This window comes from Carcharodon carcharias, chromosome 7 (assembly GCF_017639515.1).
Source record: "Carcharodon carcharias isolate sCarCar2 chromosome 7, sCarCar2.pri, whole genome shotgun sequence".
NCBI classification, from domain to species: domain Eukaryota; kingdom Metazoa; phylum Chordata; class Chondrichthyes; order Lamniformes; family Lamnidae; genus Carcharodon; species Carcharodon carcharias.
In genome coordinates this window covers 41,323,388-41,348,534 of record NC_054473.1, presented here as the reverse complement: position 1 = coordinate 41,348,534, position 25,147 = coordinate 41,323,388, and the positions used below count along the sequence as shown (strand labels likewise).

General features: G+C 39.1%; 1 protein-coding gene across 1 annotated transcript in view; it reads right to left on the bottom strand.

The window, feature by feature from the left end:
- Positions 1–25,147, bottom strand: part of LOC121279634 (filamin-B) — a 175,024-nt gene that overhangs the window by 4,789 nt on the left and 145,088 nt on the right. Inside the window, exons 36-46 of the mRNA XM_041190826.1 lie at positions 24,515–24,673; positions 23,694–23,897; positions 23,074–23,226; positions 21,292–21,414; positions 18,123–18,389; positions 15,620–15,757; positions 13,535–13,650; positions 9,815–9,947; positions 9,204–9,380; positions 3,625–3,843; positions 1,413–1,616 (exon numbers count right to left, since the gene is read on the bottom strand). Of these exons, the coding sequence (XP_041046760.1) occupies positions 1,413–1,616; positions 3,625–3,843; positions 9,204–9,380; positions 9,815–9,947; positions 13,535–13,650; positions 15,620–15,757; positions 18,123–18,389; positions 21,292–21,414; positions 23,074–23,226; positions 23,694–23,897; positions 24,515–24,673 (1,893 nt within the window). The remainder of the gene's footprint in view (positions 1–1,412; positions 1,617–3,624; positions 3,844–9,203; positions 9,381–9,814; positions 9,948–13,534; positions 13,651–15,619; positions 15,758–18,122; positions 18,390–21,291; positions 21,415–23,073; positions 23,227–23,693; positions 23,898–24,514; positions 24,674–25,147) is intronic.

The following is a 25,147-nucleotide window of genomic DNA, read 5'->3' as shown; positions in this document are numbered from 1 at the left end:
GGGCTGAGATGTTTGGCCTCCAACAGCCACACCATCTTTGTGCTTCGAATGTCTCCATCCAGTGGAGTTTCTCTCCTCATGCCCTGGATTCCCATGGACCAAATTTTGCTAGAGTTCCTTGATCCTTTACTGATATAAAGAGGCAGTCACTCATCTCACCTCTGAAATTCAGCTCTACAACCTTGGTCTAGACATTTATGGAAATGAGGTCTGAAGTCAAGTGCCCTGGTGGAACCCAAACTGGGCATCATTGATCAGGTTATTGGTAAATAAGTGCTGCTTAACAGCAATAGCCAAAGATACCTTCCATCACCTTGTTGATAGCATAGTCATTGCTACCCGTCCTGGTTTTCAGCCTAATTATATTGAATAACTAGTCCAATTATTTGCTTCATCCTTTAACAAGCCTCTTCATTTTGGGCCTGGGACTGTTATTGATGTTTGGGATCGGTTATGTTTTTAAAAGTTCTACTGTGTTGAGGGTTATTCAAAAGCCACTTGGATACATCTATGACATTAAATGGAGGCAGTGCCACTATTAACCACATTTTTTTCCTTTTAGATAAATGCAACATTGTGCTAAGTCTGTCCTGGAAATTTAGTGCCCATAAAAGAGTTGTATCTCAGCCAGACAATAAACTAGGATATCAATGGTTTAAAGAGTGCACAAGAAGCTATGGTGTAGAGCTGAAGGATTTGCAACATATTAGTCTTTCTTCCACAACTGTCTCACTTGCACAAGGGCCTGGCTTCAAACCATCACAATTTTGTAATCAGCGTAAAGGAAGTTTTGCTGCACACAAGTAAAATGCACAAAAACATGCATAAAGTTGGCATCACAATGGTCAAAGCATTAACTCCCATAAAATCTTTTTTAATTGGGTTCAAGACCCAACAGCTTATGAAAGAGATTCAAAACCAAAGTGTTATGTCAATTGTGCATTAAGTTTGCAATCTTCAAAAACAAAAAATTAAGCTCATCGTAATGAACAGGTATAAAAGGAATCACAATTCAAATGACTCGAACTTCAAATAGAATTTGAAACTGGCTTAATTTGTAACCCTCAACACAGTAGAACTTTAAAAACATAATCAGTCTCAAACATCAATAACAGTCCCAGACCCAATATAAGAGGTTTGTTAAAGGATGAAGCAAATAATTGGATTGGTTATTCAATATCATTTGGCTGAAAAACAGGGCAAGTATAAATGCTGTAAGACATTCAAATAACCTACAATGGAAGCCAAGTAGGCTTTACATGCGCCAAATAGATGATAGGATTACAAAAGACAAATATACAACTGTCTTAGGCCTCATTATATTAGGCTACTATGGTTTTTGAGTAGATGTCAGGCTCTACAGGATGAGCTACAATTGTACGAATACATACAGGTTTTAGAGTTAGTTTTACCTGCTCTGCTACAATCCACTGAGAAGCAGCTCTTCTGGTCAAGGTTCGCAACGGAGAGACCTGCGCCACGAGACACCACTTTGCTGCTATCGGAAGAAAATTTGGGGACAGCACTGTAGGAGCTAACAGTAGTGGATTTGGTCACAGATTCTACCATAATAGAAGAGCTTTCATGTGTACTGCCACCACTAATCAGTCGAGCACCTAGAAAGGAAGAGGCGGGGGGTGGTGGGTGGGTGGGGGGGGGAGGGGAAGAGAGAGAAAGAGAGAGAGAGAGAGAGAGAGAGAAGAAAGTATAAATCAATCATTTACTTCCAGATCTTTAAAAGAAAAAGCATTGTGACTCAAAACAAATATTATCTTCATTTTGGGAGACCCTCAACAAGGCATGTAACTACTGGCTTACAGTGGATCAATGGATAAATTAAGTGTACATGAAGTGTACTTGAACACACATTACCTGCATTAGAGAAGTGTAAAGGGATAGGCTAATCATTTTTAAAAGTCAATTCCACAAAAAATTAATTGCTTCATTGTGTTCGTAAATTTTAAGACAAAATGGTTCTTAAAATGCAAAGTCATAAATCCATCCTTCATTCTGGAGACTGCAAAAGCAGAGACCATTACTTATCCTCAGTTCTTGAATTTAATAAATGTGAGACTTTAAAAAAAGTCAGCCAGCTTACTTGCCAACAGGTTTATGCTGCAGTGTCTCTGAATAGATCCCAGGATCTATTCAGAGACGCTGAGCTGGATTTACTGTATAGCTTGACAGATCCTTTCAGGAGCACAAGTGGAAGATCAACTTGTTAGCCATTTGAAGTCATACTGGAATTTTTATCTAAAATTTAACAATGGGACAGTTTTTTTTTTCTCAACTCCGAGCAGGAACAAATTCAATTCCTTCTAAAATGAATAAATGAATGTTCTCATCATGGAAAGATGAATGTGGGAACCTGCTATCAGCCAAGTGATTTCCTTTAACTATTAGCAGCAATCAAACTAATTTGAAGATAAAAGCAAAATACTGCAGATGCTGGAAATCCGAAACAAAAACAAAAATAGTGGGAAAAACTCAGCAGGTCCGACAGCATCTGCTGAGAGGAACACAGTTAACATTTTGAGTCCGTGTGACTCATCAGAACACTGTTCAACTCTCTGCAGATGCTGTCAGACCTGCTGAATTTTTCCTGCTATTTTTGTCTGAAACTAATTAAAGGTTGTTTTGGTACCAAAACTCACTCAGGCCACAAAAGTTCACCTCATGCTCTTAAATGCATGGGTTGTAGGTGACAAATGAGCCAAGTTTTCACTAAAATAACCCAATCTGCATCAGACTATTCTGAATCAATTTAAATCTGCCCACCTTCAATTGTAGTTTGGTGGCTGCTTGAAATGGTAGTATATTTTCTGCAATTATATATCTGCCTTTTGTAAGTAATTCAAAATGAAGAAAAAGGCAAATTTATCTCATTTCATTAAGATTTCTGCAGCACTAGCCTGTAATATTCATGGGCATTATTTGGTTACTCAAGACTTTTGATTAACTACACAATGGAAGCAGTCAATTACTTGTGTTTTAGACTAAAAATTGTATTCAGGTTATTTAAACAAAATATGCAATTATCTGTAATGCTTAATATAATGAATGTAATGTTTTGGGCAACACATTTTGCCATGGCATTACACATCAGTTCAGAAAAATACTCTGCATCATGCCTTCTAGAAATCAAGTCTAGTACTCTGATGAAGGATTTCAATAGAACATTGCTTCCAGCCATCACTCCTGCAACAAGAGTAACAAGCATATATTAAAAAGCAAGACATAGCTCCCTCTAGGCCTTCACTCCAACTGAGAGAAAATTACATTAGTGATTTTCCAAAAGTCATTCTTGGTTGTAAAGGTCCAAGGTGTTATACAAATGAAAGTTTTTAAATATCAAGGAGGAGAGTTCGACATCCACCTTTAATAAAGAGATTGAGAAAAATCCCTTCATATAAAATTTGAGTGTCTCCCAAGGAGTAAAATGCTAAGCAATAATGTATATAATAAGCTGTTAGTAGGATATTTATATTTATATAAATGAGACCATTTCAATTGAGATGGGACTCGAGATTTTAGTCTTCGATTTTATTTGTAGGCCGTCTAATGTAGACTTGTGTCCAGCTGGTACACCAACTACCCATTGAATGGCAATCCAGATCATATTACCTGCTACTTTTGCCTTGAAAGGACTACCCAGAATGTGATAGGGTCCTCCATATTTAATTCCAATTTGGTAGTCTCCTGGTGCCATGGGAGTGTACAGGATCTTGTATCCTTCAGGGCAGTCACGACAGTCCATTTTTACCTTAGATGGCCCATCAATTGCAACACTAAGTGAGCCTGGGCTGGCATTAGCAGTTTTAACAATAAATTCAGATTGGATACCTGCAATCACAAAAAATTACAAATGTGTGTTTTATATATTGCATGTGTCAGCTGCAGCTCAGTTGGTAATACTTTTGCCTTGGAGTCAGAAGATTCTGGTTTAAGTCCCACTCCAGAACTTGAGCACAAAAAGCATTAAGGAGTGCTGCACTGTCAGGAGGTGTTAGCTTTTACATGAGATGCTAAACTGAGGCTCCATCTGCCTGTTCTGGTGGATATAAAGATAGTTCTATTTCAAAGAGCAGGGGAGTTATCCCCAGTGTCCTGACCAATACTTATCCCTCAAATCAACATCACCAAAACAGATGATCTGGTCATTATCACATTGCTGTTCCGTGGTAGATTGCTGTACACATTTGTTGCCATGTTTCCTGCTTTACAACAGTGACTACGCTTCAAAATAAAAGTACTTCAAGATGTCCAGTGGTCTGCAAAAAGCACTACAAAAAATTGTTTTTAAAGAGAGGAAGCCAATGGCCATACTCAGCGGTATTAGTGCATTTAGGGAATCACTTGTGGGAGAAATCACTGACACAGATCTTTTGCTTAGGGTGTGTTACAGCTTCAAAAAACTTGAGTCACCTTTAGCCTTTTAGTACCCCCTCAGCCTCAAGTGCATGCTTGATAATCTGTCCCAGCCAATTAACAATGCAGTATCTGGAGCTAGCTTGATTGCAACAGGAAAAAACAGCCATCTGGGGTTTTCCCTTTAGAGGAATACATGAGCACAAACTTCCCATCTGAAAACCCAATGTAACCACTTGTGGGTGACTCAAACTAATCACCAGACAAATAATTCACAATTTTTAAAAAATCCTTATCTTGAACTGCACAGGCCACTCAAAAGCAAAATTTGTTCATTCCAGAATTATTTTGCCCAGAAAAGTTGGTCATAAACCCAAAATCTTTCAACATCAACAACTCATTTGTTATTAAAATCATAAGTTCACAAACAGAAAGCAACTTCCAGTCCTTTTACAATCATTTGTGAAGTATAGATAGCAGCAGTGCTGTTTGTTTTTCCACATCTTTGTGTAGCACTAGATTTATAACAAGCAATTCAGATCAGCTTTTAATAAGATGACATTCAAAAATAAATGGTTATATATGTCAGTGCTGTCAGAAATGTAGCCTTAAAATTTACAAAGTGGCATTGTGTTGCTGTGAAGCTCTATTGTTCACTGCCATATCCATACTGTAGCTTTTGTAAACAACCCCACAATGCCTGCTGATTGAGCTGAACCACAAGTCATTAGATAGGAAGCTTAACTGTCAGTTTAGCCATAGGAGCTGCAGTCTGTTTAGAAGAGATAAGTCACAATGGGACAGAGGCAGGGATGGGTACAACATGCAAAATGCATTAGTTTTCATGCCAATTATGATGTTTTAGAAAAACAAATCAAGTTCAACACGCACACAATCAGCATCCAGATTTGCACCATTAACATGCACTTGGGAGGAGGGAAAGAGCGTATGGTGTTGAAGTTGGCAGAAAATACTACAATCAGGACTATAGCCAGCAAATTTGGACGACTGCCTAAGTAGAGCGAAAGAAAGATGCTGGTAAAAAGTGGGTGAATAAACTAGGAGTCTGGATGATATTTAACTTGATACCAACATTACAAACAGATCATAGCACCATGTTGTGCACAAGAACCCATGAACAGCAATTTGGCTATTTTGCTTCCCTACATGATTACTTTTGAAGTGTAATCAGTGGTAAGTGATTTGGAAGTCTTGAAGAGTGCATGTCTTTATCCAGATCCCCATTTGATAAATTGTGAGGTGGTTAATTTTGGGAGAAGGAAAAAGGAACCCTCATTCCTTGGAAAGCAAGAAATGAAATGCAGTAGAGGAGAAAAGAGACCTGGGAATACAAATGCATAAATCACTAGAAGTAGTAATGCAAATTATAAAGGCCATAGTGCAAACCAAGTGCTAGAGTTTAGAGATGGAACATTGGTTGGACCAGTGTGTACAGAGTTCTGGAATATATAAAAGATATAGAAACAACAGAATAAGTGCAGAAAAAATATTTACAAGCATGTTACAGCAATGAGGTGTAGATATCAGGAAAAATGGAGCAAGTTGGGGCTCTAGTCCTGATAGAAGTCTTTATTTTGACAAGACCTGATAGGGTAGAAATGAAGAAACCGTTTCTACTTGTGAACAAGTCCAAAACAAAGTGTAAAAGACAGGCACTAATAAACTAAAGAAATAATGCTGAAGGGAAGCAGGAGCAGAAAATGGTAAAGCAGAGACAATATAAAATGAGGGGTACAACTCTAAAGAGAGCAGGTAAAGCATACAGTATCCTAGACTTTAAATAATAGGGATATAGAATTAAGAGCAAGGAGGTTATGCTGAACTTGTGTAAGACACTAGTTAGGCCTCAGCTGGAGTACTGGTGTACAGTTCTGGGTGCCACACTTTAGGATGTGAACACATTGGAGAGATTGCAAAAAAGAGGTTTACAAAAATGGAATAAGACACTTCAGTTATGAAGTTAGATTGGAGAAGCTGGGACCGTTCTCCTTGGAGAGAAGACGACTAAGAGGAGATTTGATAGAAATGTTCAAGCTCAAGAGGGGGCTGGATAGAGTAGATGGGGAGAAATTGTTCCTGGTCATAAAAGGGATAGAGAACAAAAGGGCATAGATTTAGTAATATGCAAAAGTAGTAAATGCAATGTATGGGGAGGTGATGGCAGTGGTATTGTCACTGGACTATATTCATTACCTTGGGTCTCTGGAATATAAGTAATGAATCCCACCACAGCAGATGGTGGAATTTGAATTCAATAAAAATGAAATTACAAGGTCTAATGATGACCACAAAACAATTGTTGATTATTGTAATAACCCATCTGGTTCACTAATGTCCTTTAGAGAAGGAAATCTGCTGCCCTTACCTGGTCTGGTTGACATGTGACTCCAGGCCCACAGCAATGTGGTTGACTCTTAAATGCCCTCTGAACAAGGGCAACTAGGATGAGCAATAAATGCTGGCCTAGCCAACAAAGCCCATATCCCATTAATTAATAAAAAACAGAGGGAGAAAAACTTTCACTCAGCAAGTGGTTTAGGTTGAGAATGCACTGCCTGGAAGTGTGGCAGAGGCAGGTTCAATCAAGGCATTCAAGAGGGCATTAGATGATTATTTAAATAGAAACAACATGCAGGCTTGAGTCATAATGCTCAGAGAGCCGATACAGACACAATGAGTCGAATGGCCTCCTTCTGCACTGTAACAATTTGGTGATTCAGAGAGCATTGATACCTTAAATGCAATCATGAGATAATAGAGAAGGGCGACACAGGGACAAGGTAGGAACAGATAATTTAGGATGGGTTGGGGAAGGGGGAAAACAGATAATTTAGGAGGGTTTGGGGAAGGGGGACTTGGGTGGAGTATAAACACCAGCACAGACTGTTTGGGCCTGTCTTGCAAAATGTAAATTTTATGTGTAGTTTTTTTTTTAAAAAAAGGGACTCTGTCCTGCCTTAATGTTTGTGCCTGTCATTCCATACAAAATAAAAAAGGACCTTGAGAATTTGTAGGAAACGAAAATGATAAATTTCACATATAACGAAACCAGGCTAGATGGAAGGGTGTACAGAAGACGAACACTACAAAAAAAAGGCAAGTGATCATGTGTTCAGCTTTCACCCACACTGGTGAATTACTTTAGTAGAGCTCAGAACAACATTGTGAATAGGCCAATTATTAGAAAACAGAGTGCAATTTACTGTTGCCAACGTATAACAGGTTAGACCAGATGCATTTGGCAAGTAGTACTAGTGATCTGGCTGAATTCTAACTTGTTCAGACCTACCGGGAAGTTAAAAGGCACCGTGAAAGGGAGAATTCACAACTTTAAACTCACGGAGACACTGGCAGGGCCCTTTGGACAGGTAGTACACAAACTGTTACTGTTCTGATCAAAAAATTTGGCATGGAAAATATTCCCTTTAATAGCTGAAGTAGTCACCAACACTGCAAAAGTGTAGAATGCTCCAGTTTAAGACTCTACACAAGCAATTTTTTTTGAAACAATAAAAGGGCACCCCCAAGATGATTAATCATTGGGAAATATCCAGTGTTCAGGAGCTTTTCAGCTTTGGAAGAATGGAGCTACTTTTGCAATACTCAAGGTATGAATTGAGCGTTTGGTCATGAATATCGAGAGTACTTGTCAGAGAGGCAAGGATAATCAATGTTTACACTACTGCTGCAAAGGAAAATCTTGGCTCAACGCCTTGCAATTTCCCCCAGTGAGTGAGTCAGTCTTTTATCTCGTCAGAATTCATACTAAAAACTCATTTAATTTATAGGTAACTGGGCAACAGCAGGTTTGTTAAAGTATCCCCTTCAGGTTTGAATTCAGCCTTGGTTAAAAGGAATTAATGAAAGACCTTCGCTCTTCAGGTTTAAAAAAAGGGTCCTGAATAAAATTAATAGACCAAACAAAATAAAAATGGCCTAAAAAGCTAGAATGGAGTTTGCAGTTTCTGAAGCTACATGCATGGGTGGCTGGTGCAAGAGAAGTGTCATCTAGATTCAGTAGGATATCAAGTTGATGGGTTTACATTTGCTTAAGTTTGCTTTAAAGCCATTGCTGGAGCAATGAGAAGGGAACTCAATTGCTCAATATCTTAACTAAATTGTATATTAACAGACAGACACAAGGATCATTGGCAATATAACATCTTGAGCACCCATTTTTTTTGCATCAAAATTTTATCATGGAGCAAACTGGCAACATTATGGAAAATTGTTACTTCTGTGAAAAGCTTACATTTGCAAGGGACACACTGGTGAGTTATCAGGGACAAACTTGCACAAATAGCATTGATGGCTAGCAGCTTAATTATTAGATGAATTTCTGGACTGAAGGATTTGAGGGATACACTGAGAAATTAGATAATGATTTGGGTGGACATGCTGATCAGATACAATAGTAATTCCCACCCCCCCCAAAAAGCACAAAGTTTGCTATGAATTTCATTGTGGAGCAGATTATCATTTTCCAGTTTTACCAAAAGCAAACCTCTATTGTAGAGAAACAGCAAGCGCATTCAATATTTACCTGTAACATGTACTGGAGAATTACAGTTCTAATACAAGAAATTTAGACAATTGGCAGCTAATTCTTTAGAAATCTGGCTAGTAAATTGTACTGCCATAAAGGTTTGTGCATTCTCCTGTGTCTGATGGAAAAAAGAAATGGAGACTACAGTTTCATCAGATGGACAGTTTTGGCACTGCAACCAAAAATTGATAAATGCCCTGGAGCACTCTTAATATAAAAGCACATATTAAACTGACAACAGTAAGGCATGCGTGTACCAGCAATTTACCTGTAGTTCCTTTTTCAAGGCCTAATCCATAAGCTGAAACAAGACTCGTGTCTCCTGTCTGCCCAGGTTCCCCAACTCGAACTTTGAATGGACTGCCAGTGATGTGAGTGCCATTGAATTTGACATCAATAGAGTGGACACCGTTCTCATGAGGAATGAAACGAATGGCATACTTGTCTGCGAAAAACACCATTAACTAAACTTTTAATGTATATTTAGCAATGCACATGCAACATTTCTAGACTATTCCTATGAAGGAAGATTCCACACTGCAAAAACATGCACACACCCATGAAAATAGCATGGAGCTTCACCATACTAAATCATCTAGCCAAAACAGTACAACTCAGGAGGTCCTGCTCTCACAGTAACACTGTTACAAGTACAGAAGGGAGTCATTCAAGCCTAGACAATTTAGAGACGACCCAAACAACTAATGTTTTATGAACCTCACTCGGTCCTTTTCCTTCCTTACCCACCACAACTGGGATGATCAGGATTGGGGTAGGCGTAGAAGAGGAGAGAAAGGAATGTGTGCAGGAACATGGAAAGAGAAAAGCCTCAAGCAGCTAGTTTATAAATATCATTAAGATGTGTTCCCAAATCCTTACCTGGCTCGATTTCAGATACATGGGTATCCTCCACTGCCCCTGATGGGCTGTGAACTTTGGCATCAATCAAACCCTTAGCACCATTCAGTCTCACAGCAAAGGATACTGGCTGATTTACTTTTAATCCTGACTCCTGGAGATTGAATAGCAAACACTTTATTGCATGTGTAGAACAATCTACCTATTCCACTGAAGCACGAGAACAGAACAAAGCAAAGTTAGCCCAGAAGACGTCATACCTGCTTCACTTCCAACCTCTTACAGTTTTAACAACTGCGTCATAGCAGTGAATAACAAAGAGCTAATTCAACTACTCAGGAGGGCATCCATTTAATTCACCTAGCGCCACAAAGTGAGTTAAAGTCAGTGATCCCCACAGATGAATTGGGCAGAATTCAGCAGCTTGGTTGAGTTACTCCATTTTCTATGGTAAATCATTTAGTGGAATATGAAGTGTCAAGATTTAAAGAAAAACATATGGTTGGCTTATTTTTTTTTAAAAAAGCCTAGACGAAAGCCCTATGGACAAAATAATCAAGCATACATCACAGATTACGAAACTTCAGCAGATAAACTGCCAAATTATTCACTATAGCCGTAAGGAACTTGTTTTTGCTCTAAAAGTACAGGGTGGGCAGCCAAAGGTTTTAAAAAAGATGAACATAAACACTTCAAAAATGAATTAATATGCACTCTGCAGTCAAAAATACATTCCGATTATGGAATTTTTGAAGCCCAAATGCCAACTTTTAAAAGTTGCGAATATCAAGCAGTTTAAAATGCATTCGAGAGACCCAGCAATTTTATAATCGTTTTGTAGCACCAAGGTTTCAGGGCCTCAACAATCACCAGTTGAAGTTAGGACTTCGACACATACAGTAACTTGTGCCAACTTACCAACTAACAGCAAATTAAATATCAAAACGGTGCATTTTGATTGCATAAATCAGTTTCCTGAAGTGATATACTGGTCCAACATTGTCATTCAGCAATAATGGCCTGAATTTTGAGATAGGAATAACAGTCATGCCAATTAGCATTCTGTTAAATGAAGTAAATCAGATGGCAACTTCTGGCATCTGCACATATGCAGATAAACGCAAAGATTTTCCCTGCTCATTCACAAACACCTCAGATAGGATTGGCATTTAAACGACAAGCAAGAGGTTGCAGTTTCTACCCACCAAACAGGACAAAAGCACAGGCTGGTGCATTTGGTCCCAAGTTAATACTTAACAACGTGGAAAGTCTTAATTACTGGCAAAGAACCTCCGACACTGAAAACTTCTGTTGCAACTGTCTCATTCCTTCAAAAGGTGATTGGAGATTTAAAAAACTAAACTTCTCTCTCAAACCCATCTTTCTTTTCCCTCACTTTTACATTTAAATGTTCAACTTATACTTGCTGGTTTAGAGTGTGTGTCAATTTGATTGATTGATGACACTGGGCAGGATTTAAGTCAGCTCAACAGGGGTCTTGTACACTGATCAGACAACTGACAGGGAACCCCCATCAATTACATGGGAGAAGTCCAATTATACTGAATGCCCTCAGGCACTTAATTGGCAATTGTCAGGCCATCCTCAGGAATAAGGACCCTGGTGGCAGAAGTCTCACTTACTGAGATGGCCACCAGGCAGGCAGGGCCACCAGGAGCAGTGGCAACTGCTGGTAATGCACCCAGAGGCCTAGGATCACCAAGGGACCCCAAGCCAAAGGTGCAAGAGGTCAGGTTAGAGATCATGGGGTGGGGGTCATGGGAAACGGGGAGGCTGTTGAAGGCAAGGACAGGAATTGGCTTGCAATAAGCTCCTCCCCTTCCAGTACCAGGTCCCTCGATTGGGCATATTGAGAGTGCCCAATAAAGCAGGACCCCCTGGGAGGCTGCCACCCTCTGTCTTAATCAGGGGAGGTTTTGCCACCACGAGGTGACCGATGCAGGGCCATGTCACCATGGTTCCTACCATGACCGCCTGGATTAAATTCTGCCCACTTTGCCCTGGTCTTGTGACAGATTCCCTGTAGATAGTATTGTACAGCAAAGAATCTCTAGCAAAATTGTCAGTTGAAAAAGCCCACGCAAAATTCTAGCCTGGATTTTACAATTGCTCAATTTACAGGAAAATTTCAATACTAACTGTAAAAATTCAGTTTTAAATCCAGAAACGTGTGCAATCAGAATTCATATCACACCTGGTTTGCGCTTAAATCATGATTCAAAATGAACAGATTGAATGAATTTCACATTACCTGTCATCATTAATTATTGCTAAAGACCTGAAGAGGAAGTTCCACCTTGTTTTCATTAAATAACAAACCACCATAAATAAAACTAAGGGATAAGCAGTTTCAATTGCCAAAAAAAACCATAAAACAGCAATAGCGTGTTGAGTTTTAGCCACTAATATCAACTAAAGAACACCAACATAAAAGGTTGGACTCTTGAACCTCTTCAACCTTTAACTTGCATCTTGCAGGTATGCTGTCAAAAACCTTTAAATGAGACACAAGAAAAACATCCTAAATTTTGAAGTGGCATTTGGTGAACCCCTTCTTACACATGCAAAGGCCACACCTATATATTTTCCCCCATTTATTTTTAATCTAGATCTTAGCAACCAATATTCTCAATAGGTCGGACCCATAAATCTGAGTTGGAACATGCTGCCACTTGCACTTGAGAAAGATGAGAAAGAACACTACCGAGGAAGAATTAACTCTGGTCATCTGAGAGACAAGTTGGAAACATAAGGGGGTTCACATGATTTGCTGCTCTTCAGGGAGCCCCAAGAAATCTAGAGGCAGGGCATTTTCTACAATTGTGATTTCAAGTACAAATTACTAATCAAATATGAAATTCCAAAATAGACGCACAGTAAAGATTAATATTTTCCAAAAATGCCTATATGTACTTTGTACTCAGTCAAATGTTATAAAGGAGATGTTGGCTTAAAAATCCAATTTTCTACACTAATCTGGTCACAGAATGCTTTAATTCAAGTACTTAATTTCAAAGCATTGCTTCCTTTAAATCTGCCCTTCTGGAATATACATTGGACTTCGTAATAATTACAAACTGAATTTTATATCTTGCAAACTAATTTGCAACCTGGCATGTGAAATTCCTTCAAGTGGTAAATTAAGATCAAATTGGATAATCTAACCACAAAAGAATATCAGGTTACCCTGATTGTTCAAATACAAAACTTGTATCCTTGCAAACTATTGCAGTGAAGTTTTTAAAGCTATCTCAATTCCTTTTCTGTGTGACCCAAGGAACAGCTGAATTTCACAAAAAAAAAACCTAGTCACCATCAACACTCTTAAAAGGGTATTCTTGAGGGACTGCACCTGGTAGAAACTTTTGCCAGCTTCACTTCATCCCAACACTGCAGTTAGTGTAACTGCAACCACAATCAAGAACTGGGATTCAGGTGTGGAGGGGGATAGCTTTATTCTGCTATGGAATTAAAGGCCAGGATATGCAACATGCACTTGGATGAAGTCAAGAAGCTGCTGTGAATGTGAGTAGGAATCAATGCCTTACATTCACTTGCTTCTGCAGTCTTCTCTCCAACATTTCCACATTCATATACCACAAAACTGATGAAGGCTTTCTAGGCAAGATGAATAGCCATTTTAATGGAGACACCTGTGTGTGACCTCTGAGTGTGCAGCAGGAGACCCAGCCAGTAAGGCGATATTTTCTTATGTCTCACCTGAAGACTAGTAACAGTAAGTCTGCTTGCATCTTCTGATGAAGCCATGATGGGAACAATAAAGGGACTGCCAGGGATGTACTCATCGTTGAACTTGATAGACACCTCATAATCTCCTGCAACAAAAGCATTTAGAACAGTGATCAATTATTTAAAAAGAATCTACTAAAAACTCAGATTTAAGATTTACAACAAAATCTTATTTATTGCTTAAGAACATTTAAAATTGTTGCTGCTTTCTTTGCTACATGCCTAGGAATCCATCATGGATACATCAATTTGAATAATCAATAAAGTAATTTACATAATATTTAGTACCTTCAGTAATTTAGTATGGATAAAGTGAAAAGAAAGGATGAAACAATTCCCTTATTGGACAACTTAACGGAATAAACCTGGTATAAATAAATAAAATCTAAAGATAGGTCACCATACAGGCACAACAGATGTTATTCATCAGGTGACCCTCATCAAATCTAACTGCAGGATAGAAGTCTTAAAAATAGAATTCCATGCATGGAAAACCATTTGCAATGTGTCTACATGATGGGTGCGACCTAACAGTTCTTGCCACTAATGCTTAATTTCATTCCAATTGAATGCCAAGAATTTCCCAGAACAAATGCTACCAATTCTTATTTATGGCATATTGACAGAAACAAACGAAAAGTACAGATGTTCATAAGCACTATTATGCATTCAGGCAACATCAGCATAGAAAGCTATCAGGTGGACAGCATCATGGGCACCATATGTCTGAAGCAACCAAAGTGAGTTTCATAAGGGAAATAGAAAGGAGGTTTTGGGGGCGGGGGGGGGGGGAATGATTTAGAATTTTCAAAGTATGGGGCAAAAGGAGAGGGTGCACAACAAAAGTCAGAGAAAGTTGGGGCATTACAGGGCTCCCCCCAGTCTTTAGATAACAGAAGTCCAAAAATACCACAAACACCGGCACATTCACTTCCTACATGGGCCAATGTTTAAGAGCAGCACTTTCACCAGTTGCAAGTTTTGTTGAGATGCAAGATTACTGGAGATTGCAGGGTTGAGTAGAGAATTACTTAAACTTTATTGACATATGCTCAATCATTAAGACACTAGCATTGACACCATACCTAAATAACAGTATAAAGTTTTAGTCAGAAGTTGTTGTTTTATAGCTGTCACCATAGACTTATCTGCCACATTAACAAGTGTGAAAATATATGAGTTTATTGGAGGATGTTTTCTAATGTTATGGACAGACCAAGTTGTATGTTTATTTCTGCCAGTGTGTTTGAGTAAGCACTTTGTGATTTATGTACAAAATGGAGTTTAAAACACTCTTGACCAGACAAAGGTCACACAGAGATCATAATGGGGAGATGAGGCTCCATGGTTTTGATACTTTTGAAAAAAGTTAGATTACACACAACACATTTAGCGCAAGGATGAACTGTGTAGGAAATGTGTACTTGTAGTTTCAAAGTGGAGGAAGAAAGTTAATCATTGACCAGAGGAGGATCAAAAGAGAACAAAGTTGTGATGGTTTGAGACAAGTGAGAGATTTCCATCCTAAATGGAAGAGATGTTAGAAGAGCACCTTTCCCATCTCATCCTTTTAAAACAAAAACACAACAGGTTATTCAAATCTTGGACAGTCTTCAGCTTTCAAAGGGTTATTGATAAAGGGATTTGGTGCAAGAATGAAAATGAAATCTGGCTTTTTGAAAGCCATTTTAGCAATACAGGAGTTTCAGCAGATACCTAGAATGTTGTTAAATGAAGGACGAAGGCTGGAGGCACAACTATTAAGTGCTGGATCTTGGAGTGAACTCAAATTTTCTTTGAAAACCTTGTATTAATTTTTCCAATGTCCTTCAGAGACATGGAGGAGATAGGTAGTGATTCCAATCAGTGCAATGGGAGTTGGAATGCTTAAAGGCCTTCAATGTGAAGATGAACGTGATGGAGTCAGAGTGTTGATAAAATAACAGTAACAAGATATCTATTCAGCATAATGCTGTTCCTACTAAGACTATCACCACAAAACTGAAGGTCTTGTAATCACCAGCAACATGTCTGTCTGGATTGCTACACACTCACCAGGTTCTTGTGCCACATATGACACGCCACAGGATCCATCCTTCCTGTCTTCAAATGCAATCTCTGCCCTGCTAGGTCCTTCCACGGCAATGGAAAGACCACCTGCACCAGCTTCCCGTGTCCAGATACTGAATTCAGCTATAAGCAAGACCAAACATCACTTATAAATCAATACTAAAATCCTCAGTAAGGTTCCATCATATTTTAACACTTACTTGCTATTTTTGAAAACTTCAATCTTTTAGCACACTGCAATATGTTTAACTTTCCAAAAATATTGAAGTAAAAAAAATTGAAGGATTTTTTTTATTTAACTTACAAAATACTTTGCATCAAGTTTAGATAATTCCACCTCCTTTCAGGAATCACTGGAGTCAGGGAGGGTCCCAGAGGACTGGAAAATCGCTAATGTAACCCCCCTGTTTAAGAAGGGAGTGAGGCAAAAGACGGGAAATTACAGGCCGATTAGCCTGACCTCTGTTGTTGGTAAGGTTTTAGAGTCCATTATTAAGGATGAGATTTCAGAATTCTTGGAAGTGCATGGTAAAAATCAGGCAAAGTCAGCATGGTTTCATCAAGGGGAGGTCATGCCTGACAAATCTGTTAGAATTCTTTGAGGAGGTAACAAATAAGTTAGACAAAGGAGAGCCAATGGATGTTATATACTTGGACTTCCAGAAGGCCTTTGGCAAGGTGCCGCACAGGAGGCTGCTCAGTAAGATAAGAGCCCATGGTGTTAGAGGCAAGGTACTAGCAGGGATAGAAGATTGGCTGTCTGGCAGGAGGCAGAGAGTGGGGATAAGGGAGTCCTTCTCAGGATGGCAGCCGGTGACTAGTGGAGTTCCGCAGGGGTCAGTGTTGGGACCACAACTTTTCACTTTATACATTAATGATCTAGATGAAGGAACTGAGGGCATCCTGGCTAAGTTTGCAGATGATACAAAGATAGGTGGAGGGACAGGTAGTATTGAGGAGGCAGGGAGGCTGCAGAAGGATTTGCACAGGTTAGGAGAATGGGCAAAGAAGTGGCAGATGGAATACAACGTGGGGAAGTGTGAGGTCATGCACTTTGGGAGGAAAAATAGAGGCATGGACTATTTTCTAAATGGGGAGAGAATTCAGAAATCTGGAGTACAAAGGGACTTGGGAGTCCTAGTCCATGATTCTTTTAAGGTTAACTTGCAGGTTGAGTCGGTAGTTAGGAAGGCAAATGCAATGTTGGCATTTATTTCGAGAGGATTAGAATATAAAAGCAGGGATGTGCTGCTGAGGTTTTATAAGGCTCTGGTCAGACCACATTTAGAATATTGAGAGCAATTTTGGGCCCCGTATCTCAGGAAGGATGTGCTGGCCCTGGAGAGAGTCCAGAGGAGGTTCACGAGAATGATCCCAGGAATGAAAGGCTTAACATATGAGGAACGATTGAGGACTCTAGGTCTATACTTGATGTAGTTTAGAAGGATGAGGGGGGGGATCTTATTGAAACTTCCAGAATACTGAAAGGCCTGGATAGAGTGGACGTGGGGAAGATGTTTCCATTAGGAGAGACTAGGACCCGAGGGCACAGCCTCAGAATAAAGGGAAGACCTTTTAGAACAGAGATGAGGAGAAACTTGTTTAGCCAGGGGAGTGGTGAATCTATGGAATTCGTTGCCACAGAAGGCTGTGGAGGCAGGTCATTGAGTGTATTTAAGACCAAGATAGATAGGTTCTTGATTGGTAAGGGGATCAAAGGTTACAGGAGAAGGCAGGAGAATGGGGTTGAGAAACTTATCAGCCATGATTGAATGGCAGAGCAGACTCGATGGGTCGAATGGCCTAATTTCTGCTCCTATGTCTTATGGTCCTAATGCAACCTGAAGTTTAGGTCAAAGCAAACAATTCACCTATTTATACCATCCATGGAACCTTGTGTTTGGTGGTGCAAAACAAAAAAGTTAAAAAAATTTGGTGAAGTTTTTTTAAAAAGGTCTAAATGGACAGGTGTTAATTACAAAGGCCCTAATTTTACTCACGTAGGTAGCAAGAGCTACAAACTATCAATTTGCTCCAGAAATTAGACCAGGGTCATTTAAAGTCACAAATGTCATCTAAAACTTGTCACCAAAGTTCCACTGTGGCAGCAAAGACCTACAATTCCCTTGTGGGGCTGGAAGCACTGGTCCTGCTCCTGGCTTCACAGGCTGACCTCTGATCCCAGCTTCTCTTCCCAATTCCTTCACTTGGTAGGATAGCCACTGGCAGTTCCCTGTTCAAGCCACCAGTTTAAAACTATAATCAGGTTGCAATATCACTGGGAATTGATGTGCACATGGAAAGAAGGACCTCATGCACAGACTTTGAACAGGTGTGAGCTCAGGTTAAGAACCATGGGTACATGACAACTGCTCACCCTGGTGTCTGGCAAGGAGTGGGGTAGGTCATCAAGCCCATAATCCCCATAATCCCTCAAATCAGGGAAACCCCCACAGTTAAAACAGAAATATGTTAATCAATAACTTACCTGGGACTCCTACTTCTCCTTGCTCAAGACCAGGGCCACCAGCTCGCACTTTGAGAGCTCCTCCTTCACCAAGTGGCCCCACTGTGAATTGGAATGGACTGCCTGGTACATGCCGGTTCCGATACATTACACTAACTGTATGCACACCCATCTCATGTGGCACAAACCGGACACAGTATGTGTGGTTGTCACTTTCAGTGATCTCAGCATCATCCAACTTTCCAGAGGGGCTGCTCACTTGAGCAGACATGTCACGGACATCAATTTCTATGGAGGGACAGTTAGTGTTAAGTTGAGTCAAAGGATATGCTATACTAGAGGCACCAAAGTAACTGAAATCCAAGAAAATAAAGTTCAGCTAAGTAGCTATATTTGCCTTGAACAAAAAAAAAATTGTCTGTATAGGATTTCAGATTTACTAGTATTTAATTGTACATTATGCAGCTAGTGTTTTTGATTCTAGGACAGACCCATGAGTTAGAAATTTGGGCAAGCGTTTCTCTGCTATTCCCTGCGGCACTTCAGAAAGCAGAGCTTGGGATTCAAATTGCAAATGCTTAACCAGGATTCCAGATGACAAGTGAAAAGATCAACTACATTTACAACTAAACCATGAGCCATTGGCCAAAATGTGAAACAAAGCTTTTGTGTGGTTGTTAGCTACCACAATCTTACAGAATAGATCATAGGAAAATTTGTGAAAGAGTGATAATATTTACTTAGCTTTAGTTAAAATTTGACACCAAATAGATGGTAAATTAGGTAATCTAAAATAAGAGGAAGTCAAATTAGTAAACTGAAATTCTACATTTAGACCACATATGCATTTGTTGGGACTCACTGAATTGACATGTCGGTTTCAGGACTAAAACCTACACATTCATAAAATGGATAAACCAGAATACCAATTAGAATATTCACTTTCCAATCGGCTTAATTCTGTCCCCTCTTGGTCACCATCTAAGTTACTCTATATTTCCCTGCAAGTGGCAAGTTTTTGAACAGTGGATTGATTAGTTTTTGCTGCAAGATGTCAAACTTCTACATAGCATTGCATTGAATGGTGACTAGCTGAGAGGAATCTCTGTGCTTTCACCCAAACCTGGTCAACATATCAGTGAGACCTAGTGCCACCTCAATACCCTGGCTGGAACTTCCCTTGAAATATTTTCTGTAGTATTTAAATTACTCTGCAAATTATTTGACATCTCAAAGAGGGATTTATTTCAATTTTTTCTCAAAGTATAAAATGCTGAGTTTCTCTTGGGACAACTCCTACCACAGCTACTGTAATATCATATGGTATAATCCAAAGCCAGCTGGGGGCAGAATGCAAATAGTAAATTTTACTATAGGGAAAAGTAGACATCCTGTTCCAGTTTGTACTTTCATGCTTAAGCTACAGTGAACAAATAGGCAACATTATACAGTTCAATTCAGTTGACTATTTTGGTTGTAATTAGGACAGTCCTAAGCATTCTAGAAAATATGCTAAACTGTGCAAGGGAAGGAAATTCTTACTCATGCAACTACCATCGACAAAAGCATGCTGGCTAATTTAAAATAAGCACATTCTGCCGACCTCAGAATCCACATGCCCAGTGCTGAAACGCACCATCCGGCCTTAATGGCCTTGCACTGAACAATTTGTATTCCTCCTGGCCGAAGAGGCCAAACAGGGACACGATAGGTCGACTTTGAACACTAGTAGGGTCCTTGGATTTTTCAAACCGATTCTGATGAATCTCCATTCGTTCTGCACGCAAGAAAGTGCAACTTGTCTGAAAATCTGAATGTGTGCAACAGAGGCGTTCCCGAGCCACCGTTAGTTGGAACCAAGTCACTGAGTGGAATAGGAAAGAAAAGGAAAGAGATAGGAAACAGTTGCATTCTAGAAGAAAAAAAATAAAAATCGAGGTAGACATCTGCATTTCAGTTTTCTACATTTTCATGCATTTACTAGTCTACACCTTAATTTTACACATTTAAAAAAAAAAAATCAACATTACACACCCTTTAACCCACCAAGACTTCATTTGATTTGAATTTAGATAATTTGACTTTAGCCCAGAATAATCTAAATGGCATGGTGCTGAAGAAAGTTAATTTGCACTGCCCACATACAAAGCTATGAATGAGGGGGTGGTAAAGTTGGGCATCATTTTGCACACAAGTCCCACAAACACCAAGGCAGTGCCACATGAATGCAGTAATGATTAACATTACATTGTCCATTGTAAATAAGTTAAATTGCCAAATAGCTTACAAAACCAGTCGCGTCAGCAGCAACTTTGGATGTTTTCAATATCGGTCCTCTCCATATCTCCCAATATCCACCCCCACTCTACCATTCCCCTCAAATCTGGCAGTGTTTTAGTAACTGGGAAAGACCCAATTTTTAAATTGAAATAATTAACAAAATACTACAAATACCATGTAATGGTTTATCATTAGTGATCTTTACAGCTCTCAAAACTATACAGATTGGAGATGGTTTTCAAATTGGACAAAATTTAGTGATAAGTGACAACTAATCCCCCATCTATTTTTAAATATCATAATTGCTGAAATTGTTAAATTACAAACATTTGTAATCATGCCAAGTCTTTTAAAAAAAAAACTGAAATGACAAATTGTTTTCCCAAGATCAGTGAAAAGGAAAAATAGCCTAGACAGTATTCAGAATCACAGGGGGGGAGAAAATAAAGAATGCTACCACAGCACATTCCTTAAAAACTGTAAACATGAGCTAATTCTTCACATCATTTCTGCCCTTTGAGAGATTTCAATGAGCCGCATTCAGAAATAAATGCAACTTATCTGTTTAATTTGTTTAACCTACCTACCATAGGCTGGATTGAGTTATCAGAACTAGCGTTGGAGGATTAGAATACCACTGTACTTTTAAAGCTTTTCTTTGTGAAAAGACTCAACCGCACAAATTGAGCAAGATGATTTTTTTTCCAGCAGCCATCATTGCATTTATAATTCAGCCAACATTTAAAAATGATGAAGTGATGACTAACGGCCAACTCTCAGTTAAACATTCTTTACTTTTGACTTTTTTTTAAAAATGCTGATCTGATTCAATTACAATTTTCACTGCAATCCAAGTACTTTCAGAGAACAGATTCCAATAAACATTTTGAATTCCTTTTGTCAATCGTACCAGGAATCTTCAAGTTCAGATCACAGATGCTTCCAACCATGGCTTCTGATGCAGCCTGCCTTCTGCGAGTGATGCTCTCTCTCATTCGTCCTTCGCCAGTTACCTTGACTGTGAATGGACTCCCTACAAAACATTTATAAAAGTTAAAAGGACCCAAGACCCTCCTGTACAATAGGTCCAGTTGCACATACACATCTTCTAATTTGGTGAACTCCTGTAAATTGCAATGTGATTTGAAAAAAAAATTCCACAAAACGTAGAAAAAAATGTGAGATTATGCAATACATATTGCACAGAGTAATCTACCAGAAGATAAAGTGGTTTAATCAAGCAGTTTCAACATTGGTTCAGTCTTCCAATATAAGTGCTCTAAAAATACAAGTACTGAGATGTGTGTACACTTCAGTTCAAATCAGTAAGATTGAAATACTCCTTGTTTTCAGAGTTATCCTCAGGTATTTGGGCACAGAACTAATACACTTCATAACTTTAGATCATAGCTATGTGATTAATACCTGCCCAATGTACTACAGTCACAATTCAGTAACAAACTCAAGATTAGTTTTCTGCACTAATTCTCAATCAAACGCAGAGCAAGAGAATGTAGATGCTATAGCAAAGGCACGCTGGGGTTGAGGCTTGCAAATAGAACCTATTTAGGCCTAGTTAACGCATTCAAAAGACTATTACCACAAACTAAGCACAGTTGAGTTCAGTTCATCACATCAAGAGACCAAGTTCAACTATTTCACTAGATAGCCAAGGACTAGATTTGAACACCTAGAATAAGAACTGACTTACTTACTTTTGAATACATCTTTTGATTATATACATGCTCAACAATTGGCATCGATTCTTTTTTGGTGTAACAACAGGCAGCACTATCAAATTATTGCTACGGAAAGTTACAGCAGTGCATTTTCAACACAACAAAAAAAAGGAACCCTTTTTTTCAAGAGTAAGATGTAAAGAACATATCTTATTTCTGTTGGACTGTGGATTAAAATTACAATGGCTGCAGTTTCAAGGACATGTCTACTAGAACAGTGTGAGGGATATATGCAACGTTGCTGTCTTGGAACAGTGTGTGTGTCATGAAAGACAGGATGATGCTGAGGCTTCTGGTCTAAAGGGCAACTGCCTGACATTTTAATTGGCTCCTGACCGGGCAAGAGGGCAGAATAATTCCTAGCCTGAAAGGAAAAAGACCCAAGACCTCTCTCTGCTTGTGGAAGATCCAGTAATTCTACACTAATAGCTAGCTGTTTTTTTTTCTCCTCATATCTCTATAACCTACTCTCTGAATACCCATGTCAATAAGCAAATGGGAAAATTCACTGTTAGAGACATTGAAAGGAAAGTGCTCAACTGGTGGACTAAAGACTGAAAGTGCTGGAAGACAATCTCGTGTCATCAAAGGACATCGATCAAAATCGACCCATCAAATTCTTTACATCACAAGTGCCTTTGGAGGGGGTATAGTGTTTAGGTTATAGAGTTAGAAATTAACAGTTCAGGTTTCATTTTTGCCACTAGTTAAAGACAATTTGTTCAATAAACAGTTACTTACTCAAGTTAACAAACCTGGTGCTCATATTGTTAACCTAAGTTAAACACTTAGGTCAGTTGATCAAGCTTTTTCACATTTGTCAGGGCTCAGGGAGAAATGGGGCTTGATATTGCAACATACTATCCCCAGTGAGTCATAACAAAGGCTACACATTCATTGTCTGCAAGCGGTAGAAAATAAAAAAAAATGTACTTTCATCGCACTTGTCATACCTGGTACATGTTCGTCAGCAAATTTGATGTAAATAATGTAAGTGCCTGGCTCAGTTGGACAGTAGAAAACTTTGCAGGTGCCTTCCTCAGTCTCTTCTGTATTAATATCCACCTTACTTGGGCCTTCAATAGATAATGCAAGACCTCCATAGCCTGAAACATAAAAAGCAATTAGAATTCAGACAATTTTGGTTTTCTGTTTTTCAAAATGCACATTTTACTAACATGTTTTAGTCAATGGAATAACAACATAGGAACTTTCCGGTAGGGAAGGGATTGATGGCCCATCAAGCCTACAAGTTTCTGCATAAAATGTTATTGAAATATTTAGCTACTTTAAAGGGTACATTTATTGCACCAGTCACTTACTAAAATGGTGCATATACAGCACTTCCCAGATCAAGGCAACTCGTTTTCTCCATGGAATAGAAACGTTTAAGAATTTGTCTGTTCCACAGAGACACATAATGGACACTTGTAAGGCAATAGGAGCTCATGGAAGAGTGGGGATTAGACATTGTTTTTAGTCAGATATGATTTTAATGGTGTTTCCTCACTGCAAGATTCTTACTACAACAATCATGTGTTCTCAGAAGCATGGATTTGCAACGGCCTCTTACCTGCATCGCGTGTGTCCACAATGAAGTTGGACATTTCAAATGTACGCCCTGTCGTCAAACCTTGTCCAGAGACCTTAACCCTGTTGGCATCTCCAATTTCAGACTGGCCAACCATAATGGCAATCGGACTATTTGCCACATGCCTACCATTTTTCTTTATGCTGACAAGATGTTCACCTACTTCCCGTGGGATAAAGGAGATACCTATTGGTCAAAGAATATGGTCAATTCAAAAATGTAATAATCTAGAAAAATCCCTCTCCATCACTCCTGCACCACAAATCCTCCAATGCCCAAACTGTTTGACTCAACTTTTGTGCATTCGTCTCCCTCCTGCTAGTCCCATGGAGCCCCACTATTGCCAGGTGTACCTATGCAGCAACCTGTCCTCGTTTAAAACTTTCATAACACACCACAGCTATTTCCTTCTGTAAATATCCTTCTTACAACACCTCCCCCAATAGCTCCTCCTGTCTCAAAGTCCATTTCCCCCCCACGCCACCCTTTACATTTGGGGAAATAAAATATCCCCAGAATATTAGAATAATGCTATTCTGTGTATGTGTTGTAAATAGTTAGTTAGTTATAGTTATGCTATTAAATTCCATGCCCAAGAAGAACTGAGAAATTAGATTCAGCATTCTTATGGAGAAAACAAAAAAAAAACAGCTTGGTACAGAATTTAGAAGATTTTATATTTATATAGCCATGGTGTATTTCAATTTACTATTCAATTCAAAACGAAATTGAAAAGTTGCACAAGTATTTTTAAATGTTTGATTATCCTGATTAATGTCGAGGCACAAACTTTTGGCACTTACCAATGTGGTTGTTTGACAGTCTCTTCAGCAGACATGGCTCATCTTGGCCAGATGGGGATTTAATGCTGGCAGATAGCAAACTAAGGTCACTTTCATTGATGTCCAGGGAGATGTCAGCAGCTGAACCAACCTTAACTTGTGATCTTCGTCTGCTGTCATCTGAAAATGTCCAAGTGAGTTTAGTTCAGATATTTTTCTGACACTGAACGGAGCTTCTTTTCCGTTAAGATTCTTCAGCTGTGCTAACCAGTTGGAAAGTGTGCATTTCATCATAATTAAGTTGGTATTCATAAAAATAATTAACTTTTCAGGCCTAATGAGGGTCTTAGCATATTGCTAAACACCAATTTTTTTTTAAAAAAACACAAGGGGGTATTTAAACTGAGACCAGCAATGTAACAGCAGGAGCTCTCGTCAGTTCAAATGTTTTGCATTGATTATAGTCTTGGTGGGGGTGGGGGAGGGAAGACGATAAGTCCTCAGCAGCGCACCCTCTGCAGAAGAATAGAAATTGCTGATAGCAACTTCTAGATTTTCACATTATTCTTTGTATGTGCAGTCTCCGGAAATTTGTGTCTGCTACAGTAGAGTAATGAATGCTGAGTCTCCCTGTCATTACCACCACAAAATCCA